This window comes from Dothidotthia symphoricarpi (assembly GCF_010015815.1).
Source record: "Dothidotthia symphoricarpi CBS 119687 unplaced genomic scaffold P153scaffold_3, whole genome shotgun sequence".
In the NCBI taxonomy this organism is placed as follows: domain Eukaryota; kingdom Fungi; phylum Ascomycota; class Dothideomycetes; order Pleosporales; family Dothidotthiaceae; genus Dothidotthia; species Dothidotthia symphoricarpi.
This window is the reverse complement of record NW_022985010.1, coordinates 797,488-823,008: the sequence shown is the minus strand read 5'-3', so window position 1 is coordinate 823,008 and position 25,521 is coordinate 797,488. Positions and strand designations below refer to the sequence as shown.

The window sequence follows — 25,521 nt, the reverse complement described above, 5'->3', positions numbered from 1 at the left end:
TGAAGCACCAATCGCCCCCTCAGTCCGCATTTGGATGCTAGGCTCGGAGCGGCAAGGGCGATCACGCAGCTCGTGCCTCACGTGAATACCCGTGCGTTAGTCATCCTCACCGCGCATCAACCACAACAAACCACGCCTCATCGCTCCTCAACCACGCATTGACTTGCCCATCTCGCATGCCTCGCTATTGACGTACACATTCTCACACAGTTTGTAATGGCCGACCACAAAGCCGTACGGCCCGCGAGCCGGCGCAAAACGCCAACCCCGCAACCCCAGTCACGCGCAGCTACTGTACATGATGGACGCGCATCGCAATCGAGACGGCTGCGAAGCGCGAGTCGCGACGTTGAGGAGTTCGCTGAGTTACCAAACCCGGTCCGCCGAAGCGCGCGACAGGCGAGCGTTATGAGCGTAGTCAGTGAAGGTGATAATGAAGAGCCAATGGCGCGCAAGACAAAGCAAAAGCCCGCCAAGAAGACAGTGGGTTAGTAACTACTCCAAGGTCTTATGCACCACCACCGCCAGGCCTACTAGTACAGCGTGCGAGCACACCAACTTATATACGATGACGAAAAGACTGGATGCACCTGCTGACTTGAACGCGCGCCAGACCTGACCACTGTTGAAGAACTTGATACACAAATCGACCTTGGGGACGCTCCGGGTACACCTCCTCGTACACAATTCGAGAATACGGCCCCAGATCGCTCGCCCGGCGCTGCTTCCCAGATGTCTGGGACTACTGCGATGCCCTCGTTCTCTCAAATCGAGGATGAGGCTCTGGACTCAGAGGCCATTATGAAACACCTACGTAAACTCGGTAACGCAGCCGAAGATTTTCTTGACCACATTGTTCCCGACAACGGGGGACAGATCAGTGATTTGCGAAACCTTGAAGAGATACAGAACCCGAATTCTCGATTTCTCGAAGGATACCAAGAGTTTGACAATGAGCTGAACGAGTATTTGAAAGATTTCAAAAGCCAGGAACAAGACTACATCAACGTGCAGGGCATTCACCACGCGCTTTTCGATGTAGATGAAGATGCAGCTGCGGTGCAAACTGATCTGGACTCGATTCTATATCTCACCAACCTGGCTGTTTTCGCGAAACGAATGATCCATCCTGATCTAAGTCAGAAGGACATCTGGGATGCTCTTCGACAGCTCGATATGTCGTTCCCAAGCCACTTTGTGCCTTCTTTCTCCGCTGAGGGAGACTTTGCGGCTGGGGGGCAGAGTGCTTTGTTAAAAAAGACATTCAAACTAGCGCTGGAAATGCGCACACAACTTGCAGTCATGGTGATGCAGCGATCCCTCAATGACAGTAGCTTCGACCCTGATAGAGTCATCGACGAAGTTTTCCTCAATTCAGAAGCTTCGCAAGAACCAGGACGTCCTGCTATCCGCGGATGGAGCGATACTGCACTGGGCGAGAAATCGGACCTGTCTCGACGTTTTCAAAGTAGTGTTCTGAAACGGATAGAAGTGATCAGAAAGTACTTTCCCATGGACGCTGGATCACTCGAGCGTGGAGAAAAGGTGCTTATAGAAGACTTGGTTGCCAGGTTCCCCTGGGACGGAGGGGAGGGGTTTGTCGTGCAGCTGCTAGACTGGACACGCTTTCGATACAGAGAGCTTCGTACTGCCATTGAGAAGCTCGGTGGAGCTGCAGCGATTGTGCGCAACGTCAAGAAAGAAAGGGATAGTCTTCAGCCTGCCACTCAAACGATCAAGGTGACCCCAGCCCTGCAAGAGACACTTCGACGGAAGCGGAGTTCATTTGGACCAGACAGAAGGCGTAGTAGTCGCAGGTTTGACCCAAATGCACCTGTGGACATACGAGCAATTGATGCACTAAAAGCGCGCGAGAGAGCATCAGAAATACAAGAGGCAGACGTTTTGCCAGAAACTCAACCCGAACCAGAGACTCAAGCAGATCCAGAAGTTCAAGCGGATGCAGTCGCTCCACAAACGTTCGAAGAAACTCGCGAAGAAGAAACCGTTCTTGAAGACGAGCAAGATGATTGGCAAACGACACTCGCTGAGGACGACTTACAGGTAGACAAACAGCTTGTGAAAGAGGCGGAACAATCGGTCGAAGAGATCATCATCTCGGGCCCACCAAAGATCGATTTGGATCTGGTCAAAAACCTCATAGCAGCTTCTCAACCAGAGAAAGAGAATAGGGACAAGCCGAGATTCGTTGACCGTCAACCCAACGCCCAGCGCGTCGACTTTGGCGATGGTTTCAGCAGCCAGATATCGTCCGGCCCATCGAACATAGTAAAGGAGAAGCAGAGTGCACCGCCACCGTCTAGAAAGCGCGCGCGGTCCGCCGATGAGGACGATGACTCCGACGCCTTTGAGACAGAAGAACGCACCGCCCGCGTCCAAGAACGACGCCAAAAAGCCCCCGTAGCAAAGAAAGTCCGCCTCGATCCCGAGCTCTCCGCCCCGCCCACCAGCCGCCAACCTCCACGTCCAACCCCCGCCTCATCCGGCGCTCCGCCCAGCCACCAACCCCCGCGCCGCAACGACGCGCCCGACGACGAAGACGAGTCCTCCGAAACGGACCCCCCGGATATGACCGAGGAGGCGCCGGCCTCTACATATGAAGCTCAAAAACTCCTAGCAAAGCAAAACGACGCAGTTAGACCTCGGGGTGAACGCAAGCCCCGCACCGCCTGGACAGAAGGAGCGGAGAAGGCGTTTGTGAATTACATGGCCAAGTATCCACAGAAGTACTCGACCATTATGGCACTCGACGAACCTGAAAAGGGGGGCCATGGTTGGTTCCAAGATCGCACGCAGGTTAGCTTGAAAGACAAGGCCGTCGTTATGGCTGTTAATATGATCAAGTAAGTACTTGCTTTGTGTGGCATGGACGTGGGCGGTTTACTGACGGGATTCTAGGTCTGGTACGGGATTAAGAGAAGGGTTCGAGAATGTCGTCAGGCCTTGGACGAAGATCGGCGAGGGGCTGAGTGACGCTGGGTATAAGTGGTGATGTGGAATGAAGTTTGCTCTGGCGTATTGGATTTTCTGATGAGCAGTGGTGAGGGTTTTACCCACTGTTAGGCGTTTTGGGTTGGCTGGCTTCGGCTACGTGAGGTTTATTGATACCCGTAGCCCTTTTGTGCTCCCGTTGTTACGTAGTTCCGCTCGTTTAATGTCAAACATTGCCCTTCTCCATATTCATCTACTCAATCATCTATATACAAAACTACTTACTTATTCCCTCTCCCGCCACCTCACACCCCACTCGCCCTTGGCAAAACTACTCTCAACAACCACGCCCTTCATCACAGCCTCACACTTCCTCTTCTCCGTCTCCCCCTCGACGGTAAACCCAAACGCACACCCCCTCCGCGCTGCCTTGCGTACCATCTCCCGCTCATCAGCCCTCCTCTGCCCCTCGCGTCGCTTGAGCTTCATCTCATCCGTTTCGTGGATCCGCTCGGCCCAGCCCTTTTCGCCGCCCACACTGCCATTCACGTCATTCTGCGACTGCGGGGGACGGATTTTCCCGCCGCCATAGCCGTACTCGATGGAATCAGCGTCTGCAGAACGATCCTGAGAGTGTTCTGCGGCGTCTTCCAAGACGATGCCGCCAGCGTCCTCGGGGTCGGAGTCGGACACGGAGTCTTCTTCATCTTCGTCGCTGGTGGGATCTTGCTGCTGCTGCTGCTGCTGCTGCTGCTGCTGAGTTGTTGCTGTCGATGAGGTTGGATTATCGATCATATCGACGCTGCGCCAGTCCTCTGGTTTCTCCACAACAAAACGCGCCTTGCGATTCTTGCGGCGCCCATAGACTTTCTCAGGATCCTTTGAGCGCTGGAAAACGACGTCCTCGACGGTACTGCACTCCATGATAATCCTATGATCACCCTTCACGACCTTGGACTTTGAAGTTTTCTTCTTGTGTTTCTTCTCCCCCTTTCCGAAATCGGGTTCGTGTTTTTCCGGCTCCTGGGGTTTCGCCTGTACTTCTGGGATGGCTCCGTCTTTGAGGGATTCGGGCGTGGCTCCGTTTAGCAGGGCGGCGAAGGCGGCTTCGATCTTCCGGTCTATGGGCCCTGGCTTGCTGTTTCGGCAGCGTGCTGAACAGTACTTTACTTCTGTCGCGGCGTTGGTGCGGCGCTGGCCGATTACGCGGCCGCAGCTGTGGCAGTAGGGGACTGTGTCGCCGACTGTGAGGTAGAGTGGGGGTGGGGTGGTGGCGTGCTTGTTCGGGCGAGACCAGGAGTCCATCCACGACATTTTGGTGAAGGGTGAGGATTGTTGATGTTGGAAAGATGGGGCAGTTTTGTGTTTTTGGACTGAGTGTGGCCACCTTTTGGCTGGTGAGTGTAGTTGTTGGAATGACGGGTTTGTGATGGGTGAATAGAGTCGTGGATGACTTAGTCGAGATGGCGCCCTTTGAAGAAAGGAATATCGATGATTATTGGATAGTGCGAGGTGTGATGCGAGTGAGATTGTGGAGTGTGGAGATCTGGGGTTACGGGTGCACGACGTCATAGACCATGCTCTCAACTCGTGCATCTGCAACCAATCTTTTGGGTACGAACTGGTGTTCGGTATGGAGCAACGTGTTATTCATAATTGCGGAGGATGGTACCTGAGCTAATGCAAGGATCATGACGTACTTCAAAGAGCATTCTCAGCCTCAGCACATGGACACTACTAAGAATGGATTGCAAGGCTGAACGTCTCAAGAACGCTTTGAAGTTGCCATTTAGTATTTACAACTCATCTTGCGACTACCGGAGCTGTTTTGAGGGGTAACGCAGACCAAAACCTCATGACGAAAGGGCACTCCTTGTGGTGGGCTCATCGCGTGATGTTTACTTAGATTGGAAGCATCAGCGACGACTTGGTCCCATCTTTTAAAATTCCATCGCTCTCTCCAAACTACTTATCTTCCTCTCAAGATTTCAAAGCTGACTTTCTCAACACCTTGATTACAACAAAATGCATCTTTCGATTGGCCATGAGCGTGATCGGCTCTCCACAGGCTGACGGTCAACCTCCTCGGATATTTCCAATCCAGTCCATTGTTACCGAGCTTAACACCGCGATTCGGGTGACAATCTACAATCGCAGGGCTCAAGACTCCATTTTCCCGAGAGAATGGAATCAATATATCTTCCTGCTTTGCGCTCCTCCGGCGCTCAACAAAAAGGGCAATTTGATCGTGGAATCCCTTGGGCTCTAATCTGCGCAGAACACATTATCACGTCTTCCCCCTTCACTGCAGAGACCAGTTTCAAAGCGGACAAATGGAAGACCCGTCGCTATCAGCAGGACCAAGCTCTTCTTCGCTAGCAAACTCTCTGTTCTCTCCCTCCTCGCCTTACCAGTTCGTTGCCAAACGGCCGCAGCGTGTGCGCCATCGCAAGAACCTGAGAAAAGCAAGGCTGCAGCCAAGACGCACCACCTCCGCTCCCATGTCTCCGCCAGCTGATGCGCACCCCGCAACGGGAGAAACCGGACACAAAACGTCGCGCGCGCAAACCACGAGTGTCTCGTCAATCCCGGATACGGCGCGCCCCAGACGCCCAACCGTTCTGAGCGACATCCAGGACACCATTTCGCACCCTGGAAATGTGAGGATTAACGTCCAGGGCGCATTCATTGTCGACGAAGAACAACCGAGCACACCGAAGAGCGAGGACTATGAGCACGATCCAAAGGACATCCGCCTGCCGAACCATACCGCAGTAGTGAGCCATGTGGCCGTTGATGTAAGTGCGTCTGCAGTGGTCGCGTGCCTGATTGGTTGTGGCACGCGACCAACTATTTCCCCTCCAACAACTACTCATGTACACAGAACGCATGCTGATGGTTTTTTTTGGATCAGATTGGAGGCTCCCTTGCGAAACTCGTCTACTTTTCGCGCGAACATGGCGACGACTCTGGCGGCCGTCTCAACTTTCTCAAATTCGAGACGGACAGGATAGATACGTGCATTGAGTTTATGCGCAAGCTGAAAGACGACCACAAGCAGAATAATGGCTCGGCGCGAGGAGAATTGTGCGTCATGGCAACAGGTGGTGGGGCATTCAAGTACTACGACCGCATAACGGAAGCGTTGGGCGTCGAGGTTACCCGGGAAGATGAGATGGAGTGCCTGATCATAGGTATGGTATTCTCAATATATCAGTGACGGGAGACAAGAGACACTAACGTGGATGCACACAGGCCTCGACTTCTTCATCAACGAAATCCCCACCGAAGTTTTCACATACAGTGAAGACATCCCCATGTCCTTCGTACCATTTCCACCAGACCCACCGAACATCTACCCTTACCTCCTCGTCAACATCGGCTCCGGCGTCTCCATGATCAAAGTGTCAGGGCCACGGCAATACGAGCGCATTGGAGGTACATCGTTAGGAGGCGGAACACTCTGGGGTCTTCTGTCCATGCTCACAGGCGCACGAACCTTTGACGACATGTTGAGACTAGCAGAAAAGGGCGACAACTCAACCGTAGACCTGCTCGTAGGCGACATCTACGGACAAGCATACAACAAGATTGGGCTAAAGAGCACCCACATCGCATCCTCCTTCGGCAAGGTCTACAAGATGAAGCGCGCCGCGGAACGAGATGCAGAAGATGGCTGTAGCGGCGACATGAAGAACCGCGAGGAAGCAGAGCACGTCGAAGGCTCCTCAGAACTGCCCCACGAACCAGCAACGTTCCGACCAGAGGACATATCCAGATCTCTCCTCTACGCCGTTTCCAACAACATTGGCCAGATCGCTTATCTACACGCTGAGAAGCATGGGTTGGAGCGCATCTACTTCGGAGGCTCGTTCATTGGCGGCCATTCGCAAACTATGAATACCCTCTCCTACGCTATCCGCTTCTGGTCCAAGGGGACTAAGCAGGCCTACTTCCTGAGACATGAGGGCTACTTGGGCAGCGTGGGTGCGTTTTTGAAGAGGCAGCCTAGGAACTGGGGACGGAGAGCTAGTCTGGATGGGCCGAGGGGTGCTGCTTGATATCAGGTGGGAGAATTAGACAAGGTGACTGATTATATAGATTGAGCGACAGTGTAAGCAAGATACCACTAATAATATATTCCTACTTTGAAATTCTATTCAACAGGATTTCATTGAGCTGGCTTTTCGCGAATATCGCCCTGGTGAGATGGGACTCGGGAGGCATACGATGAGGTTCCAGCCTTGCAGGCTGTGGCATAATCGATCGGTTTGGCTGGATTTTCTGGTCTAAATTTGTAACACCCGCTTTCTCTAACTCCTGCATATAACAAGGCAGAAAGAAGGGCTACCCATGACACGCAACTACCATTCAGTTGAGTGGGGTGGGCATGTGATCTCAACTATTTCCTACGCCGTCATTGTTCTAAAAAACAGCCATGAAAGGAGTATACAGCTGCGATGTTTTGCCACAGGCTGATATACATCGAATTACCTGTAGCAGTACTGCAGGATACCTTGCCCATACTTGTCCGGTTACTCAAGAAGATCGACTGTTTCCGTTACTTACGACTTAGTACTACCTGTACAGAATGTCAACTGTTAGTTCTTCCGAAGTGAACATCAGCATCATACCTCTACATGTGCCAAACATGATGATCTCATGTTCAAAACATCATGCCGCCACCATTCTCACCTCTACACAAGAGGGAGGCATACTATGGATTCCAGCCTTGCAAGCTACATCATAATCAGTTAGCTTGGATGCCTCAGGCTAAACCTGCGGGTACCGATTCGTTCCACCTTTCTCGGCAGGCAGCTGGATCCGATTGGAGAATGTCTTTAGCCCCGGGATCTCGAACCTTGCTGGAGGCATACAATGACATTGTGGAGTAAGCCTTGGACTTCGACATCGTTCGGGGCTGAGCAAACATCTAGATCGATTCTCGAGGATCACAGCCATTGGTCGGATATCATGCCGATCAGCCAGTATGGTTGGACCTTGATTATATGCCTCCCCAGGCCTCAGAGAGGTATTACAGGCCTCCGAGGGAATGTGATATATAAGTCACCCCTCCCTCCACAGGGCCATTTTCTCACCACTCCTCTTCACCACTCGAACCGATCCCGACACCCAACTCCACTGCGACAACGTCCTCCCGCACGTAAAACCCCTACCACCGCACCCACCAGGTGTTTGGTGCTGGGGATCGGTTCCGAAGAGCTTCTTCCCGCACCTCCACATCGAAGTGGTTGGCGAAGGCATTTGTAGTCTTCGCCGCCCTTTCTTCCTATCCCTTTTCCTCAAGATTGCAATTCTGCTTTCGCGAGTTCCAGACTCTCAAATAGTACTTTTTGTTTTGACCCTTGCGTGTTCGAACACGATATCAATCCCGTTATTCACGCTCCATACCTTCCTTCACGTCCGCCGTCAGCCGAGGACTCGATCCAGTCGACAGAATTATCAGATTCGCCGCAGACAACACAGTCGACACAGTCAACTCGATCAACAAACTCGGAGCCTTACAGCGAAGACGAAACGCCCATCTTCCAGTGCAGCCTCTGCGACTCAACTTTCCGTCGAAAGTGCGATCTCAAGTAAGTCATGCGCATCGTCTTTCGATATGACCGCTGACTTAGAGCCTTGAAGCGACCATACTCATCGCAAGCATACACGACGATACAAGTGCACTGCCACTGGTTGTTCTCGGGCCTTCAATCTCAAGGCAGACCAGACGCGCCATACTCGAACCCATCAAGCTGTGGTTGAACGACAACTTATCAACTGTCCGGTGTCTGATTGCCAGAAGACATTCACGAGGAAAGACAATCTGCTGAAACACCTGAAAGGCCAACATCCAGATATTTCAGTTGAACTTCCAGCTTTTTGAACGGCACGTAAACTTCAGCATACCTTTTACCTACGACACCACAACAAGTTATACCGTTGAGGAAGATGTGTGATACAATTCCTAGCTACCTCTGCTCACAGTGGACTGGTTTTTACTCCCCAGAGATGTTGTCGGACTACGACTTCCTCGAACTCGAAAAGGTTGACCTTGAAGACCCTTTCGATCGGCCTGGCACAACCTCTCGCCCACTCCGCATCTGGGACGATTTTGACAACTACATCCACTCCTTCCGCATCTGGGACGATCTTGACAACTACAGTCACTTTTCTCTGTGCCACGCTTCGGCGTTCTGGCTCACCTCGCCCACCCACCTCAACTTACCAGACGACCTAGTCAGGTGCCATCACGTGGAATGGAAGACGGAGGTCAGAAAACGTCCGAATGGCACGAAGTCGGAGTATCTGGAGCCTGACGGCTCTGAAGTCTCGAGGCTCGTCAAGGTCGTTGAGAATCCTAACCTTTGCTGGGAGTTACTCAGCCGCATGCAACAGCTAGACTGGGGTTAACGAGCTGGGAACTATTCAGCCGTATGCAGCAGCTGGACTGGGGTCAGTTGGCTGGGTAGTTCCCAAAGTGGTGCCAAACGAGAGTGTCGGTGAGCGTCTCCATGGTGGGCGAGATTTGAGTTTGTTTTCCTTATACCTTTCAGAGAGTCAAAAAAATTCATCAAAAACTGTTGTGCCCACATGCGTGAGTGGTATTGCTTTGAATGCCATCAGCCCAAAACATCTTGTCTCTAACTCATCGGTTCACGTTGATCCCGATAGAACAGAACGAAGGAAAGATTTGGGGACCTAGATTCCAAAATTCCAGCGTTTCAAATGTACATGTTCAACTCAGAGAGCAAAGATAAAGGAAGACTATCATGCAATTAGCAGTTGTTACTTTAGTTCTTGGACATCTAAATTAGAAAGGCGTTCATCTCTCTTGGTCTCTGAATACGATCTTTCCAGAATTGAAAGGTGGGTCTGGAGAAATATTGACAACAAGAGTTTACGACCGAGTAAACTGGGTTGTTGGATAGCGATGCAGCAAGCCCGGGGTCTCCTTTCACATGTGGCACGTATCCTGTACATGTAAGATGATGAAAGGCTGGCTTTGGAAGGTTCCGCGATTTTCCAATCTCTGGAACGATTCGCAAGCAGTATATCAGTAAATCAGTGAAACACATGGTTCACAACAAAGCGAAGATATCAGCCTATAAATACATATTGTTTGTCGCCTATGGGTATACTGCGATCTGTTTTGAATATTCCAAAATGAAGCTTTCTCCCCGACGCTGTAAAAGAAAACACTTCCCCTTGGTCGTAAGGACCAGAGTGTTCAAGCACCGATGAGCCGGGCAACGTATACATCGACCTATTTCGAGAGATGTTGTGAAGGGATAACATCAAGACCCGACCCAAACCCAGAAGTAAGATGAGTTGCTCATGACGCCGAGGAAACAGCATATCCATTACTACCACTCCCACCTGACAACCCAGACGAGCCACTCGACTTATCCGCAGCCGACGAGTTGCCATCGCCATTCCCACCCTCACTACCATCATCGAAAGCATCGCCATGATGTACTTGCGCCGCGTTGTACTGCTGAGCAGCAGCACCATGATCAGCAGCGAGTGCGTTCTCCGCCGCCACGATCCCAGCAATCTGCTGTGCTTCCGTAGAAGTTGTTGGCAGTGTCGAGTTGATCATTGGGCCAGGAGGGAGCTGCATGACTTGCTGGTAGGTCTTTCCGTCGTAGATGTCGTAGAGCTGCGCCCAGCTACGAGCATCAACCAGTGTGGTTCGGAAGTACCGCGGTAAGAGGCCGAGACCGTCGACGATATAGGTTTGGTGCATTGCTGGGTTGAGGCGTAGAGATGGTGCCCAGGCAGGCGTCAAGAGCGTCTTGCCGTCGCCTGGAGGTGGTGGGTTCATTATATAATAGTCGTTGCTCTTTGCAGGATCCCGGCCACCTGGAGGTGGTGGAGATGGAGGAGATGACCCTGCAGCGGCGGACATTGTGTTGGAAGTCTATATACAATTAGATCGGGGTAAGAAAGTAAAGCGGGAAAGACTGCTTACTGGAATGGAGACAGTGTTATAAAGTTGACTGGGTTGGGGTTGAGTTGAATTCCAGCTGTGTCGTCGTAGTTGGTGAATTGCTCGCCAGTGATCTTGAGTTGCAAATTATATAGCGGCAAGCGTATTCCGTCCAGTTTTTACCTTTGATTTCCCTTCGAACTGTGGGTCAATACAGTGAAAGACTCTCTCCAACAGTATGAGTTAAGCAGTATAGGGAAAGTCGGTAGGGAATACCCCTTTCCCTGACCTCACCTTCGAACTCCGACTCGACACCATAAGCGTTCGGTGCTGAGGACCGAGAGGAAAAGTCCCAACGTCACCTCTTGCTAGGAGAACACGGTTCGACCAAGATGCCAGCAATGCAGAAGAACGTAGCAAGCATAGCGTCTACTTCGGTGTTCTCGTCAACGGTCGGTGGCACTCGTGATGTAGAAACTCGCTGGCGGTAGGAAGATATTTATCCCTCCTCACATGTTTGTCCTCCGTGGACAAGCGGGAGACTGGACCTTAGACAAGCCCTGGGCCAAACTTGGACAAGCATGTTCAGTTCCACCGTGATCGATGGAAGTGTCTCGACTGGTCGCGGGGGTGCGTGTGTTTTCCTTGGGGACTGATAACGTTGCTTGCTGGGCTATCCAGGTGACGGAGTAGGAGATCGGAGCTGTGGCTGCATGATCACGATCTAGGGTAGAAATCTTATGGGGATCGAGGAGTGAGGAGTTGCAAACGAGAGCAAGACGTCAAGAGGAGATTTGTTTCGATGACAGTACTTTGAGAGCAACCGAGACCCGCATTAGGACAAAATTACAAAAAAACCCATGCATTACATAGCCATCTATACAGCCCTAAGGGGGGTATCTAGAAGAAAAACAGACAAACCGTATGCTAACGCTAATCCTACCATACTCCCATTACATATCCACGTGCCACCAATACAGTTGAGTCGATCCATATTCATACAAAGAACCGCAAAAAGCCCAAACAAAAGGAGAAAAAGACACCGCATATTCCTCTCAACAAACCCCCCTTCACTCCGCACCATCAACATCCATCCTCCCGCCATCACCCCAATCTCCACCCCCATCCCTACCTGCCCACGAGCTACCCGCTCCATCCTGACGTTTCTCCGTCCCAGCCCCATTACGACTAGCCACCAGATTAGGAAACAGCGGCTTAATCGCCACAATCGACGCCGACCTGCGCTCGACTTCCTGGCCAATCTCATGCACCTCCTCGTCATCGAGCTCGCTAAGCTCGCTCTCATCGTCAGCATCGTCGTGGATCGAGGACGGAGCGCTGTGCTCAGGCTCGTCGTTGCTGACGCTTGCTGCGGCGGTAGCGGTACCGCTTTTGTCGAAGGAGACATGCAGGTGCTCGGTCGACGGCTTCTCGGGAGAGGTGTTGCGGGTGGGGAGGACTGCTGTTGATGCGGGGGGCGAGCGGATGGCGATGTTGGTTGTTGGGGGCGCGACGGGCTTCTGCACACACGCTTCGGCCCGGCGTTGGATCTCCTTGCGGCCCATGGCTTTTGTTCTTGATTTGACTTGTGGTTCGAGGTGGGGTGGGACTTGCTGCTGGGGTTGTAGCTGGCTTGGATGGTAAACGGCGAAGGGGGTTGGGGCAGTTGTGTCTACGGAGCCGTCTAGTTGCACTGACATCAAGGATGAGATGGGCATCACGCCTGAGGATTGCTGCACGGTTGGGTTTGGTCCGAAATGTGCTAGCTGGATGGGTTGCTGTTGCTGCTGCTCCGACGGTAATGGCAATAAAGTGGGTCCAACGATGGCGTACAGTACGGCGTATGTATCGCCAATGAGATCGTCGATGAGGAGAGGTTTCATGAGCCCGCTGTTGAGGCGCTTGAGCTCGATAGCATCGCGGAGGATGTCCAGGACGGGATGCTGGGTAGCTGGATTGCGACACCATGCTTCTATTCGAGGAGCCAGGATATTGAAATCATCATGGCTGAGTGACTTGAAGGTATAGTCCTCTTGACCATCAGTGATCTGCCCTGTTCGCCGCAACATCTTCAGGTACTGGAGACATAGCTCTTGCCACAACTTCGAGTGCTCAAAGAAGTCAGTCTGCTTCCGTGGTACACGCTTTGCCAACGCCTCGAAGCTAGCCTTGTCTTCAGTGACGTCGAGTAGGTGGATAAAGAACTTCGTGTAGCGCGTTGTGTACACAAAATGCCTGCCAGGTCGCTCGTGCTCTGGTTTCCAAACCTGTACGGCCATGGTCTTCGTGAACATCTGCTGTGTCAACTCATGCTTAGCACCATGAGCCGTCGTCATGTCTTCGCCTCCATCATAGATGACGTGAGCCGAACGAGCGATGATACGATGATGCCAACTCGATTTGTCTGCGGACCGCAGAGACTTGAGCACAGCGATGATATAGCGCTCCCAGTCGTTGGCGTCCTTCGGAGGGCTGATGTTTTTCGCATAAGAGGTGTGCGTGAGGATCTCCGTGCCTTTCTCATGACTGATAGCTTTACGTTGGAAGAGCTTGTGAACGATTGAGACTAGCTTGTAATGCGGTTCAAGAACAGGTTCGCCGTTGCGACCCTTCTTTCCTGGCAGTATCTCGATAGCACTGATGAAAGCATCAATGACTTCCTCCCAGGATGGACCGCGCCGAGAAGACATTGGTGTACCGTTTGATGCGTCATGGAGTATAGCGTTGTGATTAGCAGACCACATTTTCCACCCGCATTTCCCGAGCATATAGTAATTCCACCATTTCTTCGAGTTGCCCTTGATGGCCCGCTTGTACAGAGTGCTAGCGAATTTCCAAGCTGTATAGGCTTGCAACGTAACGAAGGATGCACTGCGATAGGTTTTGCCTTCGGTTGGATGGTTGCAGAACCTCTTCTCGCCGTCCCTGATGTCAAAAGCTTCCATACTGAATGGCTCCCTAGAAGAAGCATATATGCGGTCGCCAAAATCTGTGTACAGGCGTGCGATATTCTCTTGATCATGGGAAGCGGTATTGCCGCTACGAACAACACAAGCAACCGCCATAAGATAGCAGTTAATAGAGGCGCGTTGGTAATTGACCAGCTCCACGCTGTTACTGTTCATCTTGTCTGCGTTCCACATAACAGCTTCTTCGAGTTGTATATCGTTGGCCAGTGCGAGTCGATACCATGTCTCCCAACGTTCAATAGAGTACTCAAGGTCTTGCACAAAGAATGCCTGCGCATAGTTGATCTCTTCTGTAGGTCCTTGAGTCATGCGCTTTTGGGAGCGAAATTTGCTGAGAGCGATATTGCCCATCATGTAGTACCATCCTTTTGACGCAGCCACAGCTTCTTCGTCGGGTATGTGTTTCGTGGGTAACAGGCCGATGCCCTTGAGACAACTGAACAGAGACACGGGATTGATTGCTGACTTGAAGTAAGCCGATATGAGCTTGCGGTTGAAGCTGATGTCGTCGTGCTGTTTTGGTCGTCCCAAGGCCGCATGCACTTTCTCGATGGTGCTCTTGAGTTCTGTCTTTGGCAAGTCTTTGATATCCACCCTTGCGGCTTGAGACATAACGAACGGTAAGAGACTGTATGCGGTCTTCTTGTCAAGAACGTCCGGAGGAGACTGGTAATCCTGACAGTCCAAAGGTTCGATGAACAATTTCAGTCCGTAAAGATCGTGCAAGACCTGGCATAGCTGATTATCGCGGTTGTTAGCATCGATAACGTCATCCAACCGGAGGACTTCATCTTTCACCAGCCTTAGGAATTGGCGGTTAGATGAGTGACACAATCCACGAACGCCAGTAGCATGGTGAACGTGACGAAGGAACTCGAACATGTCTTCTGAAGGAGTCGGAAACTTCTCCCGATTCTGGGACAAGCCTTCTTTGAGAAGATGGTATTGCAGCATCCAGAGGCGCAAGTACATGTCGTCGAGTCTGGCCGACATGCTGATGAATGCCTGGCTTGGTTGTGCCTCGATTCTGGGCATCGGGACTTGTCCAATGCGGATTAAGTCTCGAAGCACATTCGCAGCAGACATTATGTGCAGCAACTCTGCAATGGCGGACATGGATGACAGCACGTGCTCATAAGTGAGGCACTCAAACGCTGTCTTTTCGCTCCTCACGATCTGGAGAATCTTAACGACCATATCATCGATGACTCGATCTCTCGTCAAGAGCTTAACTTGACGTTCCACAGCCGACAACTCCTGAAAGTTAGTGGTCCTTAAATCTCCGACGAACGTTTCGATGCTTCGCAGGTAACACGACAGAACCTTAGGAGGATACTCTATCGCGTCGTATGCCACTCGCAGTCTCTGCCAGAGGGACAAACGTACGTTGACATTGGCCGAGTCAAGAAATTTGCGCATCTCCACGACGGGCGACGGCATCTCAATGAGTGTATTGGCTTCTACGTCTGTGACATTGGTAGTGGTAGGAGAACGCGATGCGCTGGCATCTTCTTCGTCAGGATCGGTTCCTTGCAACTCTGGCGTAGAGTAGACTGTCTCTAGGATTGGTTCCAGACTTTCGATGATTGCCACGGGATCCTTCTCCTCCTGATCGAAGACTTTCAGGAAGAAGTCCTTCATGCTAATGCGCACTAGTTCGCGGTCCACGGCAGCAACAGACAGTTCCGGCATGACTGCGTTGTTTTGCAATTGTATAGTGTGATCGTCTAGTGCCTCAAACATGCTCTTCAAGTCGCCAAGAGCAGAAATGACATGCTCTGGGGGTATTTCGTCCTTGACACTCATTTGGAACACAGAGGCCCAGATGTGACGAAGCGCGAGATCATCCATGCCAAGGTCCGGCTCGCAGTCGGTTCGCAGCTGCATTGCTTCACGCGCCAGCGTCGCCCACCTTTCAAGACGATCACTTTGGATAACCTGCGTGTCGATGTCCACTTGGCTGTGAGGATGTTTGATCAGAGAATAGACGTCGAGATGGAGCTCAAAGAGGATTTGTACAATTTCGATCTGGGATGTATCAAATTCAGATAAGTCGTGTTTTTGCGATTGGTGGCGCGCCTTCAGCATCCGTGTGCTGAGATTGTTGATCCGGTCAAGCATGCGTTCGTATATGTGCTCATCGATGTTGACGATGATTTGTACCAAGATCCGCTTGAGATTCTCAGTCCACCTGAACTGCATGTAGCTAGAATGCCCATCATGTTGCGTGGCGAACGAACCACGCGAAAGAAGAACCTCTAACCAGGCAAAAGCGACTTCTTTAGTGGACAGCCATCCCTCATTCACACTGCGGGTGAAAGTAACGAGCCTTTGGCTATCTAGCGTTGGCTTCACGCAGGCTTGACGAGTGCTCGATTTGGTGTATCCCAGAAATGCATTCAACCCAGCTTCTCGGGTTTGTCCAACTAGATCGAAAGACTCGTTGCTAAGTAACACTTGAGCAGTTTTTGGGTCCCCACTCTGCAGGGCCGTGAACATGTCGCAGGCAGCTTTGTCAATTGGGTTCGTTGCTGAGGTTTCAGGAAGCGCAGTAAGCATGTCGCGCAATTTCTTAGGTTGCTCAATCCCTTCCACGCCGAGTCGCGAGTAAATGTCCTTAACAATTTCATACAAGCATTGATCTGCATGGGTGTATGGTTCGAGCTGCTCTTCCAGCTGCCTATTCCCATCATGAGGTGCACGGTCGCCACCATTACCGGGCTCGGGCATTGAATCGCGTGCTCGGATACGCTTGCTACGGTATCGACCTCCCTCGGCCGTCTCAGGGAGACCAGCAGAGTCAGGAGAGCGTTTGCGGGATGATGCTGGTGCTACTTCTGGAGGAGGTGTGAGCCGAGCTTCTTTTATTTTTGTTCCTAAGTCATCGACTTGATCTTGCATGACAGCATCATCCCCTACTCTCCCCACTGCAGTGTCGGGTTCAGTCGAGCTGGTTAGTGATTGTTGAACTTGTGGAAGCATAGAATCGTCTGGGGACGCAGCGGTTGTGTTTTCTATGACGAGCATTGGCTCAGGTTCGATGTGGGGTGAAATTTCGCTGTCTGGTGGGATGTTGAAGTTGATGCTCGAGCCCGGTCGAATGTCGACGACGCCCCGTTGCTCGGCCAGATACTGCTGCAGAACAGATTCTCCTGCGCCCGCCCAATCCCACTTGGTTGGGTTCAGAACAACAGGCTCAGGCAGTGCACTAAGCATGCGTCTACCATCGACTCGAGTGACATCAGCCGGCAGAGGGGCAAATGGGTAGGGATTCAAGCGCTTCTTGAGAGTTTCCGAAAGCTTCTTCCGCTTCATCGCAGTGAGTGGCGCCTGCATCAGCGACACGTTGTCTTCCAGCTTCTCTACGAGCTCGCGCAGTTGTTGTCCAGCAAAGCCCTCTTCGAGGCCGGGTAGCCGTAAAAGGCCTTCCCACAACTCGTCGTTCCCGTCCAGAACAGCTTCCAGACAGAAACGAGTCAGGCGCTGGCTGCCCAGCATCGCCGCTACAGACGCAGCGCGCAGCCACAAGTCCAGATCCGTGTCTTCTTTGTCCAGAGCTTCGGCAAAGTAGCTTAGAGCACCGCGAATGTCGTCTCGGCCTTGCAATCCAGGCGCGCCGCCTTGTTGGGAGACGCAGTGCTGCATCGACTCGAGCAGGAATTGGCCATGGTTCTTGTACGACAGGTGCAGGATCTGGGGGAGCGTGTTGGGGGCGCTCTCAGCGGCGCCCGTAGACTGTGTTGGCCCCGCATCATAGTCGTCTTCGAGGATGCTGTCGAAAACCAGGGTCTCGCCGAACAGCTCATGGCGCTGGTACTCGGAGAGCGACTCGGTGTATTTGAAGATGTCTGATTCGAAGAGTGCTTTGTAGGCGGCGGCCGTCTTGTCGAAAGACTGGGGGCCTTCTGTGTGGTATTTGAGGGCGGTTTGGTAGAGCTTTAGAGCCTCCTCGATCTGGATTTCCTGCGTGTCGTCGACCTCTTCTTCGGCTTCGATGTCGGCGGCTTCGACGTTCCACGGGTGCCATGTGGACGCCTTCGACGCCTTTGAAGCTTTCGACTGGGAAACGTTAGCCAATAGGTTTCTGCAAAGTGGTCCCGAACGTGGACCAAGACCCGTTTATGGATTGAGACGCACCATGTTGGTTGTGTGTAATTAAAAGAATCCTGCAGGCGAGCAGGCGGTCATTTCCTCACAACATTAGCACACAAGTCTGAGGCAGCAGGCAATCGCAAAAAGGTCGTTTGTTCGTGTACAGTGCGCGCCGGGGTGACGTGACGTGACGCGACGTGCAGTGAATGCTAGAGCTAGCGTGCTTGGCAACGGGTGCTGAGCTGCACTTTGGCGGCTGAACCCTGACAATCGTGGCCGAAGACATCACCGCGCGCATCACGGCCCCTCCCCCTCCTCTCCCCAGTATCCGCGCCCGCACCCCGCTACAGCATCTTCCTTGCCGCGGTGAATCTCGTGCCCCGCGCGGCGTCAATTGAGCCATGGTCACGTCGCCAGCTGTTCCCGAGTACGCCCTGTCTTCTGTAGCCCTCGAACCCACCGTGTTTTGGACATGCGCCCAGCTGTTCCGTCCCATGTGCCTTCGCCTCGATGCGCTGCAATTGCGCTGCTGGGTGCTTTTGCTCCAGCACGCCTACTCTTTGCGTCAACATGCGTACTGACCACTCCCCAGAATCTACGAGGACGAGCTCCAGTCCGCGATCGAAGCACGCTCCGAGTCCCTACAGACACTGCGGGAGCTAGGCCCACCCGACCTCGTGCACCTCGTGAAGCAGCCCGTCAAATCTACCACGAAGCAGGTCCGCTTGGTCCAAACATGACATACACTCAGGGAAGGCTTCTGACCATGTGCACAGGTCGGCGTCTACCACCATGTCTCCGGGATAGACGCATCGTCATCCGCCAGTCTAGCAGCCTACATCAACACCCTCACCTACTCTGCCCACGACAAGCAGCACAAAGTCGTTTCTGGACTATACTGGTACGAGTGAGCAAACGAGGGGTACACGCGTGTGCTGACGGATCAGTTGCTACAATGCCTTTTCGCGACTGGACATGCGCGTGCAGGTCTACATCCCAGGTACCGTGGAGAGCTACTGCATCGACGAGCGGGGCGACAAGCGCGTAGCGACCGACGAACTGTGGCTGGAGACGTACCTATGCAGCGTCCTTCGCGCATACTCATACGCCGATGACGGCTCAGGCGACACCATCAAGAAGATCATTGGCGTGCGACGCTTCAACCCAATCACCAGCACAGAGAGCGAGCACAAGTTTTTGGACGCTGCAGAGCGCCTGTTCTTCAGTGGTAGGCTAGGCTCCTACAGAACACTCCGTCGCAGCTAACCGCGTCCCAGGCTGGCAATTGGGATCTGATCCTGAGATCCAAGTTCCAAACCTCGTCTCGAACCACTTGACCACAGGACTGCTGAGCTACATCCAAACTACAGGCCGATATGCATCAGGCATCAACCTCTTCGAGAAGCTGCGCACTCGCGATCCGGAGATCTCATCTCTGCTCGCGCGTGTCTACATCGAGGCGGACGAGGAGGTCAAGGCCGTTCAGTTGCTCCACGAAGCCATCCAAGAATTACCCATGGACTACTCGTTGCTAGATTGCCAGGCCGAATTCTGCAACAAGAAGGGTCGCGGAGATCTTGCGCTCGAGATTGCGAAGAGAAGCGTAGTGTCTGCACCTAGTGAATTCGGAACCTGGGCAAGATTAGCAGAAATCTACGTCAGCCTGGAGCAGTGGGATCTCGCTCTTCTAACGCTGAACTCATGTCCTATGTTCACTTACCAGGACAAAGACGCACCGCGGATGCCGGAGCCACAGAGAGTCTTTCTACCTGTCATGCAGGAAGCACTGTGTGACGAGATTGAGGACGGCAACCTGGACGAGATGGAAATGGTGCACCCGACCCTGAGAAAACTGCACGCCGCCGGCTTCAAGGGAACTTTCTTGAAAGCGTACATTCTCCTCACTGAGATTACCAAGAAAATTGGGTGGGACCAACTTCTGAAGATTCGGTCTCAAGTCTTCGTCATGGAAGAAGAATACCGCCACGAAAAAACTCAAGCGCCTGCTCCTCATTCCCGCAGCGCAAGCACCACGGCCCTTCGCTCCCCATCGCCCAACGCGCGAGTAAACGGCGGCAGCACTGAAATCGAACAACGCCCTGACGACACCGAAGACGCGCCAAACGGCGAATCCTCCTCCTCTGCCGTCCCACCACCAGACTCATTAGAAAAGCCCAGCCACACGGTAGCCTCTGAAGTCGTCAAAGCAGGCAGCGAAGACCCGCACCTCACCTCTGACTCCAATCCCAACAACCCCAACTACACACAATTCCAGAACAAGCGCCTGTGCGAACGCTGGCTCGACAACCTCTTCATGGTGCTGTACGAAGACCTGCGCGTCTACACGATATGGCGCACAGAGATGGCGCAGTACCGCCAGCAGCAGCTGCTGTACAAGAAGAGCGCCGAGGAGTGGGAGATCCTGGGCGAGCTGGCAGAGCGCTTGCACCACATCGACGAGGCTGTCGAGGCGTACGAGAACTGTCTGCAGATCAAGTTTAGCCCCAAGGCGATGCGCGGCGTGCTGAAACTGGGCCAGGAGAGGCGCAATACGAGGGATGTTTGTGCCGCCCTGATCAGGCTGGTTACGTGGCAGTATCGCTGGTACTCGGAGGTATGTCTCGATTTCCTATGCTGTGTTTTCCGCGCCTTGCTATGCATTGGACTTGGGTACTGACACGTGGTGTAGTTCTCCCCGTCCCTCCTCTTCACCATCCGGAAACTCATCGAGGAGGAAGGCGCGGTCAAGATTCGCAGTATCATTCAGGGTACAAGTTTGCCGCAGCATGTTCTCGACCTGACGCATCAGTATGCAGCGCTGTGTGCGGCGTTCAGGAGCAGCGGGAGCGATGGTTAGTAGCTAGCGCCCATTACCTTTGTTGTTGGACAGGGTATTCAAAGCTGTAGTCATAGATTATTGTAATGCATGGGAGCGTTGGAACTGCTGTGGCTTGTCATTAGACGTGTATTCGTGTTTCACTACGTCTACCCCAACATCACAATTCGAGATTCGTCTTGTGCAGCCAGGGTATTCATTTCCGAGAGCATGTTCATCTGCAGTCATCATCCGGGTCCGACGCATTGTCCTATTGTCCGCAACAACGCCCATTGTGTGTCTTGTGCCTTGCAACCAATGTATTCGTTTTTATCGTCACAAGATGCGAGATCCGTGCAGGCAGGCCGCAAATACCGGCAGAACCACCACATCAAAGAACCTCGCTCGATCCCGAAAGGGGCAGAAGAGCCATGAAAAAGCCCAGGATGAACACCGCTCCATGCTCCCCGATACACTCGTCCTCCACATTTCCCCCGCGATCCGCTTAACGGTACGACTTCTGGTACCTGGAGCGCGCACCTTGACCACCGAACTTCTTGGGCTCGCACCGCCTGTTGTCGGCAACAAGCAGTGTGCGGTCGTACTGGACGAGGGCCTGCTTCAGCTGGTTCTTCGAGTGCTCATCGACGAACTTCTGGTAGTAGGCGATGATGGATTTGGCAATGGCTTGACGGATAGCGTAGATCTGCGAGGTGTGACCACCGCCGGAGACGCGGACACGGATGTCGACGTCAGCTGTGGATGCCGTTAGTAAAGTGTCCTCCTCCGTGCTTCCATCTGCGGGTGTGTGTGCGAGTGCGTACCGAACTTGTCGAGGCCGAGGATCAGGACGGGCTCGTAGACCTTGAATCGCAGGATCTCGGGCTGGACGAGGGAAAGAGGCTTTCCGTTGACCTTGATGAGACCCTTACCGGCCTAGAGACAGTGTGAGCATGCCGTTTGAATGCGCGCGCGCCCGTCGAGGGTGTCGGTGTACCTTGCAGTGGGCGACAGCTGTTGGCCAAATTGTTAGCTTCCCATGTCTCCGTCACGGCTGGATGGCGGGGGTCGTACCAGTCGCGGTCTTCTTCTTGCCGAAGCATTGCACGCTCTGAGAGGCCATGTTGGGCGACTGTGGGATGACGTGCGGTGAGGTCGTGGGCGTGGGTTTGCTGCTGTTGTCAGACAGTCGTGGGAAGATGTTCGGACGTCGCTCTTCAGAATTGAGTGCGCGCCAAGCGGAGAAATGGTCCGTGCGTACGCGACTATCGCTCGAAGCGAGGCGCTAGCGACATCCGTCGACTTCCCCAACTTGAACACCGCCACATGACATTTGCTGCACGGTCTGATCGATACGCTCCAGAGACAGATAATACTTGTTTGATTATTGGTCATGTATTTGAGTTTTGTCATTCTCTCTTTGCCTTCGCGTGTCATAATACACGACGACCGCCCAGCTTGAGCACGGAATCTTCACCATGGCCTACCATCTTTATGTGTTTGGCAGCAACGGCGAGGGCCAACTTGGCATTCCTCCTCAGGACATTGTTAGGTCACCTACACGAACCAGTAATCCTCCTCCAATAGAGGTCCTAAAATCTATTCATGGTGGTGACAACCACACCCTCCTGTTGACCAAAGATGGCTTTATGTACGGAGTGGGGGACAATCGAAAACAGCAGCTCGATCCCGATTCAGAGAAAGATCACCTTGAGCACTTCGTAAATCTAACACCTACTGCCATCTCTCTTGGCGCCGCAACCTGCGAATCGACAGCCTATATCTCCAACAGCAACTCGTCACCTACAAGCGAGCTCCATACTTATGGATCAGGACAATGGGGAGAACTAGGATGCGGAGATGACGTTGTAAATCTATCGATCAACCATCAACCCCGATCACGATGCGTCGCCACACTGCCAGATTGGACAATAAACTTCGCAGCTGGCGTATGGCACTATGTTGCTGTTCTTTCAGATGGATCAGTTTACGGCTGGGGAAAAGCACGCCTAGGCCAACTAGGCGACAGACTCTCCAGCAAAGTCACGGTACCGACTAAGATTGAGGGTATTCCCTTTCGACCCGCGAAGGTCGTCTGCGGGAAAGACTTTACCTACTTTGCCAGCGACCCGGTCTCAGGCAAACATATTATCCTTGGAAGAGATAAGTTCAGCCTCATTTCTTCCATGCCTGAGCATATCAAGTGCTGGAAAGATATTGGCGCAACCTGGCACGCGGTGTTCGTCCTCTTCGATGACGGACGACTCACTGCATGGGGTAAGGAGAACATGTGGAAACTCATCCCCCCGAATTTACCTCCTATTCAAAAGATCACAGTAGGTTCCGATCACGTTCTAGCGGTGACGACAAACGGCAAACTAATTTCATGGGGCTGGGGTAAACATGGAAATTGCGGTGACTTGAGGGGTATGCAAGAGAAAATGAAAAACGACATGGTGAGCGGTTTTTGGAACGAGATCAGCCTTCCGGGAGAAGTATGTACGATTGGAGCTGGGTATTGTACGAGCTTCGTCGTCACGAAAGTCGATGAAGAGGACTCTGGAACGCATGAGTAAATCTTGGGAAAGGAAGGTACTCAAATTTCTCAATCACCACCATCAGACATTGTCTAATTCCTTCTTCAACCGTGGCTCAAATCAATCCGATGATTCGACTGGTTATCTTATAAACTTTCATCCTTCTGAGGGGAGGCCGAACGCGATCCGACAGGGTACCCAGGAAGTCAACATCTCGAAAGGTATTCGACAACCAAACTTGCTCAGAAAACCTGTTTGGATCTATAACCGCTTCTCTTCTGCCCCCTCTAATACGTTCAACCTCCGATACAGATCACGCTCGCGCTCCTTGGCATTCGACACCACGCCATCAGCCTCCCATTCGAGCTTCCACCTGAACCAAGTCCTGAAGTCCCAAACTTGTCGATTGAGCAAGAAGTACGCCATCTCGCGCCCCACATACAGTGCCCACCTTGGGTCACTCGGAGAAACGTCGTCTCTGCCAGGCTCGGCCACGAACTGCTCGAACCGCACACCGTCCTTCGTCACAGGAGTGGTTCCCTGTGTGACCGCAGCATACGTCTCGGTCCATTGCCCATCATCCGAGATGGTGCAGCGCACATAGAACCCCCATCGATACAAAGTCGCGAGGTTGAGAAACGTACCCACAATGACTTCGTTGCCGTCCCTCCGGATCAGCAAACAGTGGCCGTCTCGTCGCCACTCAAAGACCTTGACATTCGGGTTCAAGAAGTCCTGCAGGCAGTTGGGGTTCGTTAGATGTAGCACCGTTGCCACGGCATCGCAGAGTCGCGGGAAAGCACTCTGGACTATGTTGTCCTTGCTGTTGAGATACGCATCTCGATCCACAATATGCATGTGACGAGCGGGACGGGATGCAGGAAGTGCCTTGCAGCAACTCGAGAAAAACTGCTGCATCACTTCGTCGTGCGCGTCGGATCCGTGGGGGTTACCGCAACTTCTATCTGCAAGCTCGTCCATGAGATCGGTATGTTCTTGAGCAGTTAGATTTGCGCCACAGACGAGGATGCCCGATTTGACCTGCTCGCCGATCGCGTCGACGATTGGGTGAGCAGTAGAGTCATTATTTTTAAATGTGTCGCGCTTGAGGGTAAACTTCAGCGCGAGATTATTCAGCATACTTTCGAGTCAATATGTGCGCCTTGCGATCGTGGTCCATCACTTACGTGTCTTGTCCAGGCCAGTTATCAAACTCATCTTCATCTACATCCCAGATGCTCCTGTTCTCTTTACCCGTCTTTCCAACCACTGGTCGAACAAGCGTATTTTGCGTCGATGTAAAATGCCTCACGCGCATCGTCTTATCAGGAGAAAACTCCATACCGCCAAACCGCGCAAGCATTTCCCTCTCATCAATCTCCCCACTCGAAGTCGAGAATCGACCAGGCATTCCATATCGCGACTTTAAACCATCGCCTGGAACAAACTCAAGCGGAGCAGCACTCTCAGTCTGCACAGCGCCACGAATCGACCTAAACGGACTCCCACGGATCGTCACATTCGGCGACACACACCCACTCTCCACGTGCTCGAACTCATCCTCCTCCGCATCCCACAAGCCCTGCGACGAAAAAGAAGACTCTGCCAGAATCTCCGCCCCTCTCCGTCGCAAAGTGCTGAGCTGCGGCGATGCACCAGCCGGCATGCCACGCTGAGATGTTCCAGCACAGGGAGCAAGCTCAGCGCCGATAGGACTCCTCTCGCCCACACCCCGGCTCTCCGTAGACACCCCATGCGATAGCCGCTTCAGGCTCCTTCGACCAAATAGATCTGGACTTCCGCGCAGTGTTTCTCCCGCCGCGACAGGCGATGCAAACTCAAAATCATCAGCCTCGAAGGGATTGTGTGAGGAAAAGGGACTGCGGGAAAAGAGCTCGGCGCCCCTGCGCCTCAGCGTGCTGATACGTGGTGGTGTGACGAGGGTGCTTGTGGGTGGCGGCGTGGCTGGTGGTGGTGTAGCAGCTGGAGTGCTGGGCCTGGAGGGAGGAGGGGATCCTGTGGTTGGCATACCGACGGTGCGGTGTAGATGTAGTGCGGTTTGGAACAGGTTGTGGCTGGATGACGGGGTGCTGAGGTTGGGCTAGGGATGGGTGAGTGGTGATGTAGGACTGTAGTTGAATGTTGAGTTGAGTGTGGTGGAATGACTGGGGGTTAGATATCAGTCGTTTGAGATGGCATGAAGTAAGGACTGAGTCCATC

General features: G+C 52.9%; 9 protein-coding genes across 9 annotated transcripts; 4 read left to right on the top strand and 5 right to left on the bottom strand.

Moving 5' to 3' along the window:
* The first annotated feature begins 7 nt into the window (after positions 1 to 7).
* Positions 8 to 3,198, top strand: P153DRAFT_363593 (uncharacterized protein). Its single transcript, XM_033667404.1, has 3 exons — positions 8 to 487; positions 614 to 2,864; positions 2,920 to 3,198. The coding sequence occupies exons 1-3, from the start codon at positions 445 to 447 to the stop codon at positions 3,011 to 3,013; spliced, it is 2,388 nt and encodes a 795-aa protein (XP_033527784.1). The 5' UTR covers positions 8 to 444; the 3' UTR covers positions 3,014 to 3,198.
* On the bottom strand, positions 3,189 to 4,578 carry P153DRAFT_363592 (uncharacterized protein). The gene has a single exon (XM_033667403.1). It carries the CDS (start codon positions 4,264 to 4,266, stop codon positions 3,238 to 3,240), a length of 1,029 nt encoding a protein of 342 aa, XP_033527783.1. The 5' UTR covers positions 4,267 to 4,578; the 3' UTR covers positions 3,189 to 3,237.
* Positions 4,579 to 5,453: 875 nt separating this feature from the next.
* On the top strand, positions 5,454 to 7,013 carry P153DRAFT_373013 (fumble-domain-containing protein; the record flags this gene model as incomplete). Its single annotated transcript, XM_033669435.1, has 3 exons — positions 5,454 to 5,750; positions 5,867 to 6,146; positions 6,208 to 7,013. The coding sequence occupies 3 exons, from the start codon at positions 5,454 to 5,456 to the stop codon at positions 7,011 to 7,013; spliced, it is 1,383 nt and encodes a 460-aa protein (XP_033527782.1).
* Positions 7,014 to 10,429: 3,416 nt separating this feature from the next.
* P153DRAFT_272050 (uncharacterized protein) lies at positions 10,430 to 10,774 on the bottom strand (the record flags this gene model as incomplete). Its single annotated transcript, XM_033662911.1, has 1 exon — positions 10,430 to 10,774. A coding segment is annotated over one exon (345 nt), but the record flags the coding sequence as incomplete, so codon positions are not given.
* A 971-nt stretch (positions 10,775 to 11,745) lies between these two features.
* P153DRAFT_332115 (uncharacterized protein) lies at positions 11,746 to 18,104 on the bottom strand. Its single transcript, XM_033665498.1, has 2 exons — positions 17,995 to 18,104; positions 11,746 to 17,916 (listed from the first exon to the last, which is right to left on the bottom strand). The coding sequence occupies exons 1-2, from the start codon at positions 17,995 to 17,997 to the stop codon at positions 11,959 to 11,961; spliced, it is 5,961 nt and encodes a 1,986-aa protein (XP_033527780.1). The 5' UTR covers positions 17,998 to 18,104; the 3' UTR covers positions 11,746 to 11,958.
* A 187-nt stretch (positions 18,105 to 18,291) lies between these two features.
* P153DRAFT_393213 (chaps-domain-containing protein) lies at positions 18,292 to 20,806 on the top strand (the record flags this gene model as incomplete). The annotated part of the gene is made up of 6 exons (XM_033671214.1): positions 18,292 to 18,482; positions 18,542 to 18,668; positions 18,726 to 18,850; positions 18,897 to 19,177; positions 19,227 to 20,563; positions 20,639 to 20,806. The coding sequence occupies exons 1-6, from the start codon at positions 18,460 to 18,462 to the stop codon at positions 20,804 to 20,806; spliced, it is 2,061 nt and encodes a 686-aa protein (XP_033527779.1). The 5' UTR covers positions 18,292 to 18,459.
* Positions 20,807 to 20,877: 71 nt separating this feature from the next.
* P153DRAFT_332109 (ribosomal protein S9) lies at positions 20,878 to 21,945 on the bottom strand. The gene is made up of 4 exons (XM_033665497.1): positions 21,839 to 21,945; positions 21,762 to 21,778; positions 21,589 to 21,700; positions 20,878 to 21,520 (listed from the first exon to the last, which is right to left on the bottom strand). Exons 1-4 carry the CDS (start codon positions 21,885 to 21,887, stop codon positions 21,270 to 21,272), a joined length of 429 nt encoding a protein of 142 aa, XP_033527778.1. The 5' UTR covers positions 21,888 to 21,945; the 3' UTR covers positions 20,878 to 21,269.
* A 297-nt stretch (positions 21,946 to 22,242) lies between these two features.
* Positions 22,243 to 23,379, top strand: P153DRAFT_428371 (RCC1/BLIP-II; the record flags this gene model as incomplete). The annotated part of the gene is made up of 1 exon (XM_033672715.1): positions 22,243 to 23,379. The coding sequence occupies one exon, from the start codon at positions 22,243 to 22,245 to the stop codon at positions 23,338 to 23,340; it is 1,098 nt and encodes a 365-aa protein (XP_033527777.1). The 3' UTR covers positions 23,341 to 23,379.
* A 90-nt stretch (positions 23,380 to 23,469) lies between these two features.
* P153DRAFT_393210 (uncharacterized protein) lies at positions 23,470 to 25,330 on the bottom strand (the record flags this gene model as incomplete). The annotated part of the gene is made up of 2 exons (XM_033671213.1): positions 23,470 to 24,442; positions 24,489 to 25,330. The coding sequence occupies 2 exons, from the start codon at positions 25,328 to 25,330 to the stop codon at positions 23,563 to 23,565; spliced, it is 1,722 nt and encodes a 573-aa protein (XP_033527776.1). The 3' UTR covers positions 23,470 to 23,562.
* Positions 25,331 to 25,521: the final 191 nt, after the last annotated feature.

Excerpts from the sequence above, each read along its gene's own strand:
- P153DRAFT_363593 (XM_033667404.1), top strand. The coding sequence starts at position 445 with ATGGCGCGCAAGACAAAGCAAAAGCCCGCCAAGAAGACAGTGG. Across the intron at positions 488-613 it reads GCCCGCCAAGAAGACAGTGG|ACCTGACCACTGTTGAAGAA; the intron begins GTTAGTAACTAC and ends AACGCGCGCCAG. Across the intron at positions 2,865-2,919 it reads ATGGCTGTTAATATGATCAA|GTCTGGTACGGGATTAAGAG; the intron begins GTAAGTACTTGC and ends ACGGGATTCTAG.
- P153DRAFT_363592 (XM_033667403.1), bottom strand. The coding sequence starts at position 4,266 with ATGTCGTGGATGGACTCCTGGTCTCGCCCGAACAAGCACGCCACCACC.
- P153DRAFT_332109 (XM_033665497.1), bottom strand. The coding sequence starts at position 21,887 with ATGGCCTCTCAGAGCGTGCAATGCTTCGGCAAGAAGAAGACCGCGACT. Across the intron at positions 21,521-21,588 it reads CCTCGGCCTCGACAAGTTCG|CTGACGTCGACATCCGTGTC; the intron begins GTACGCACTCGC and ends CGGCATCCACAG.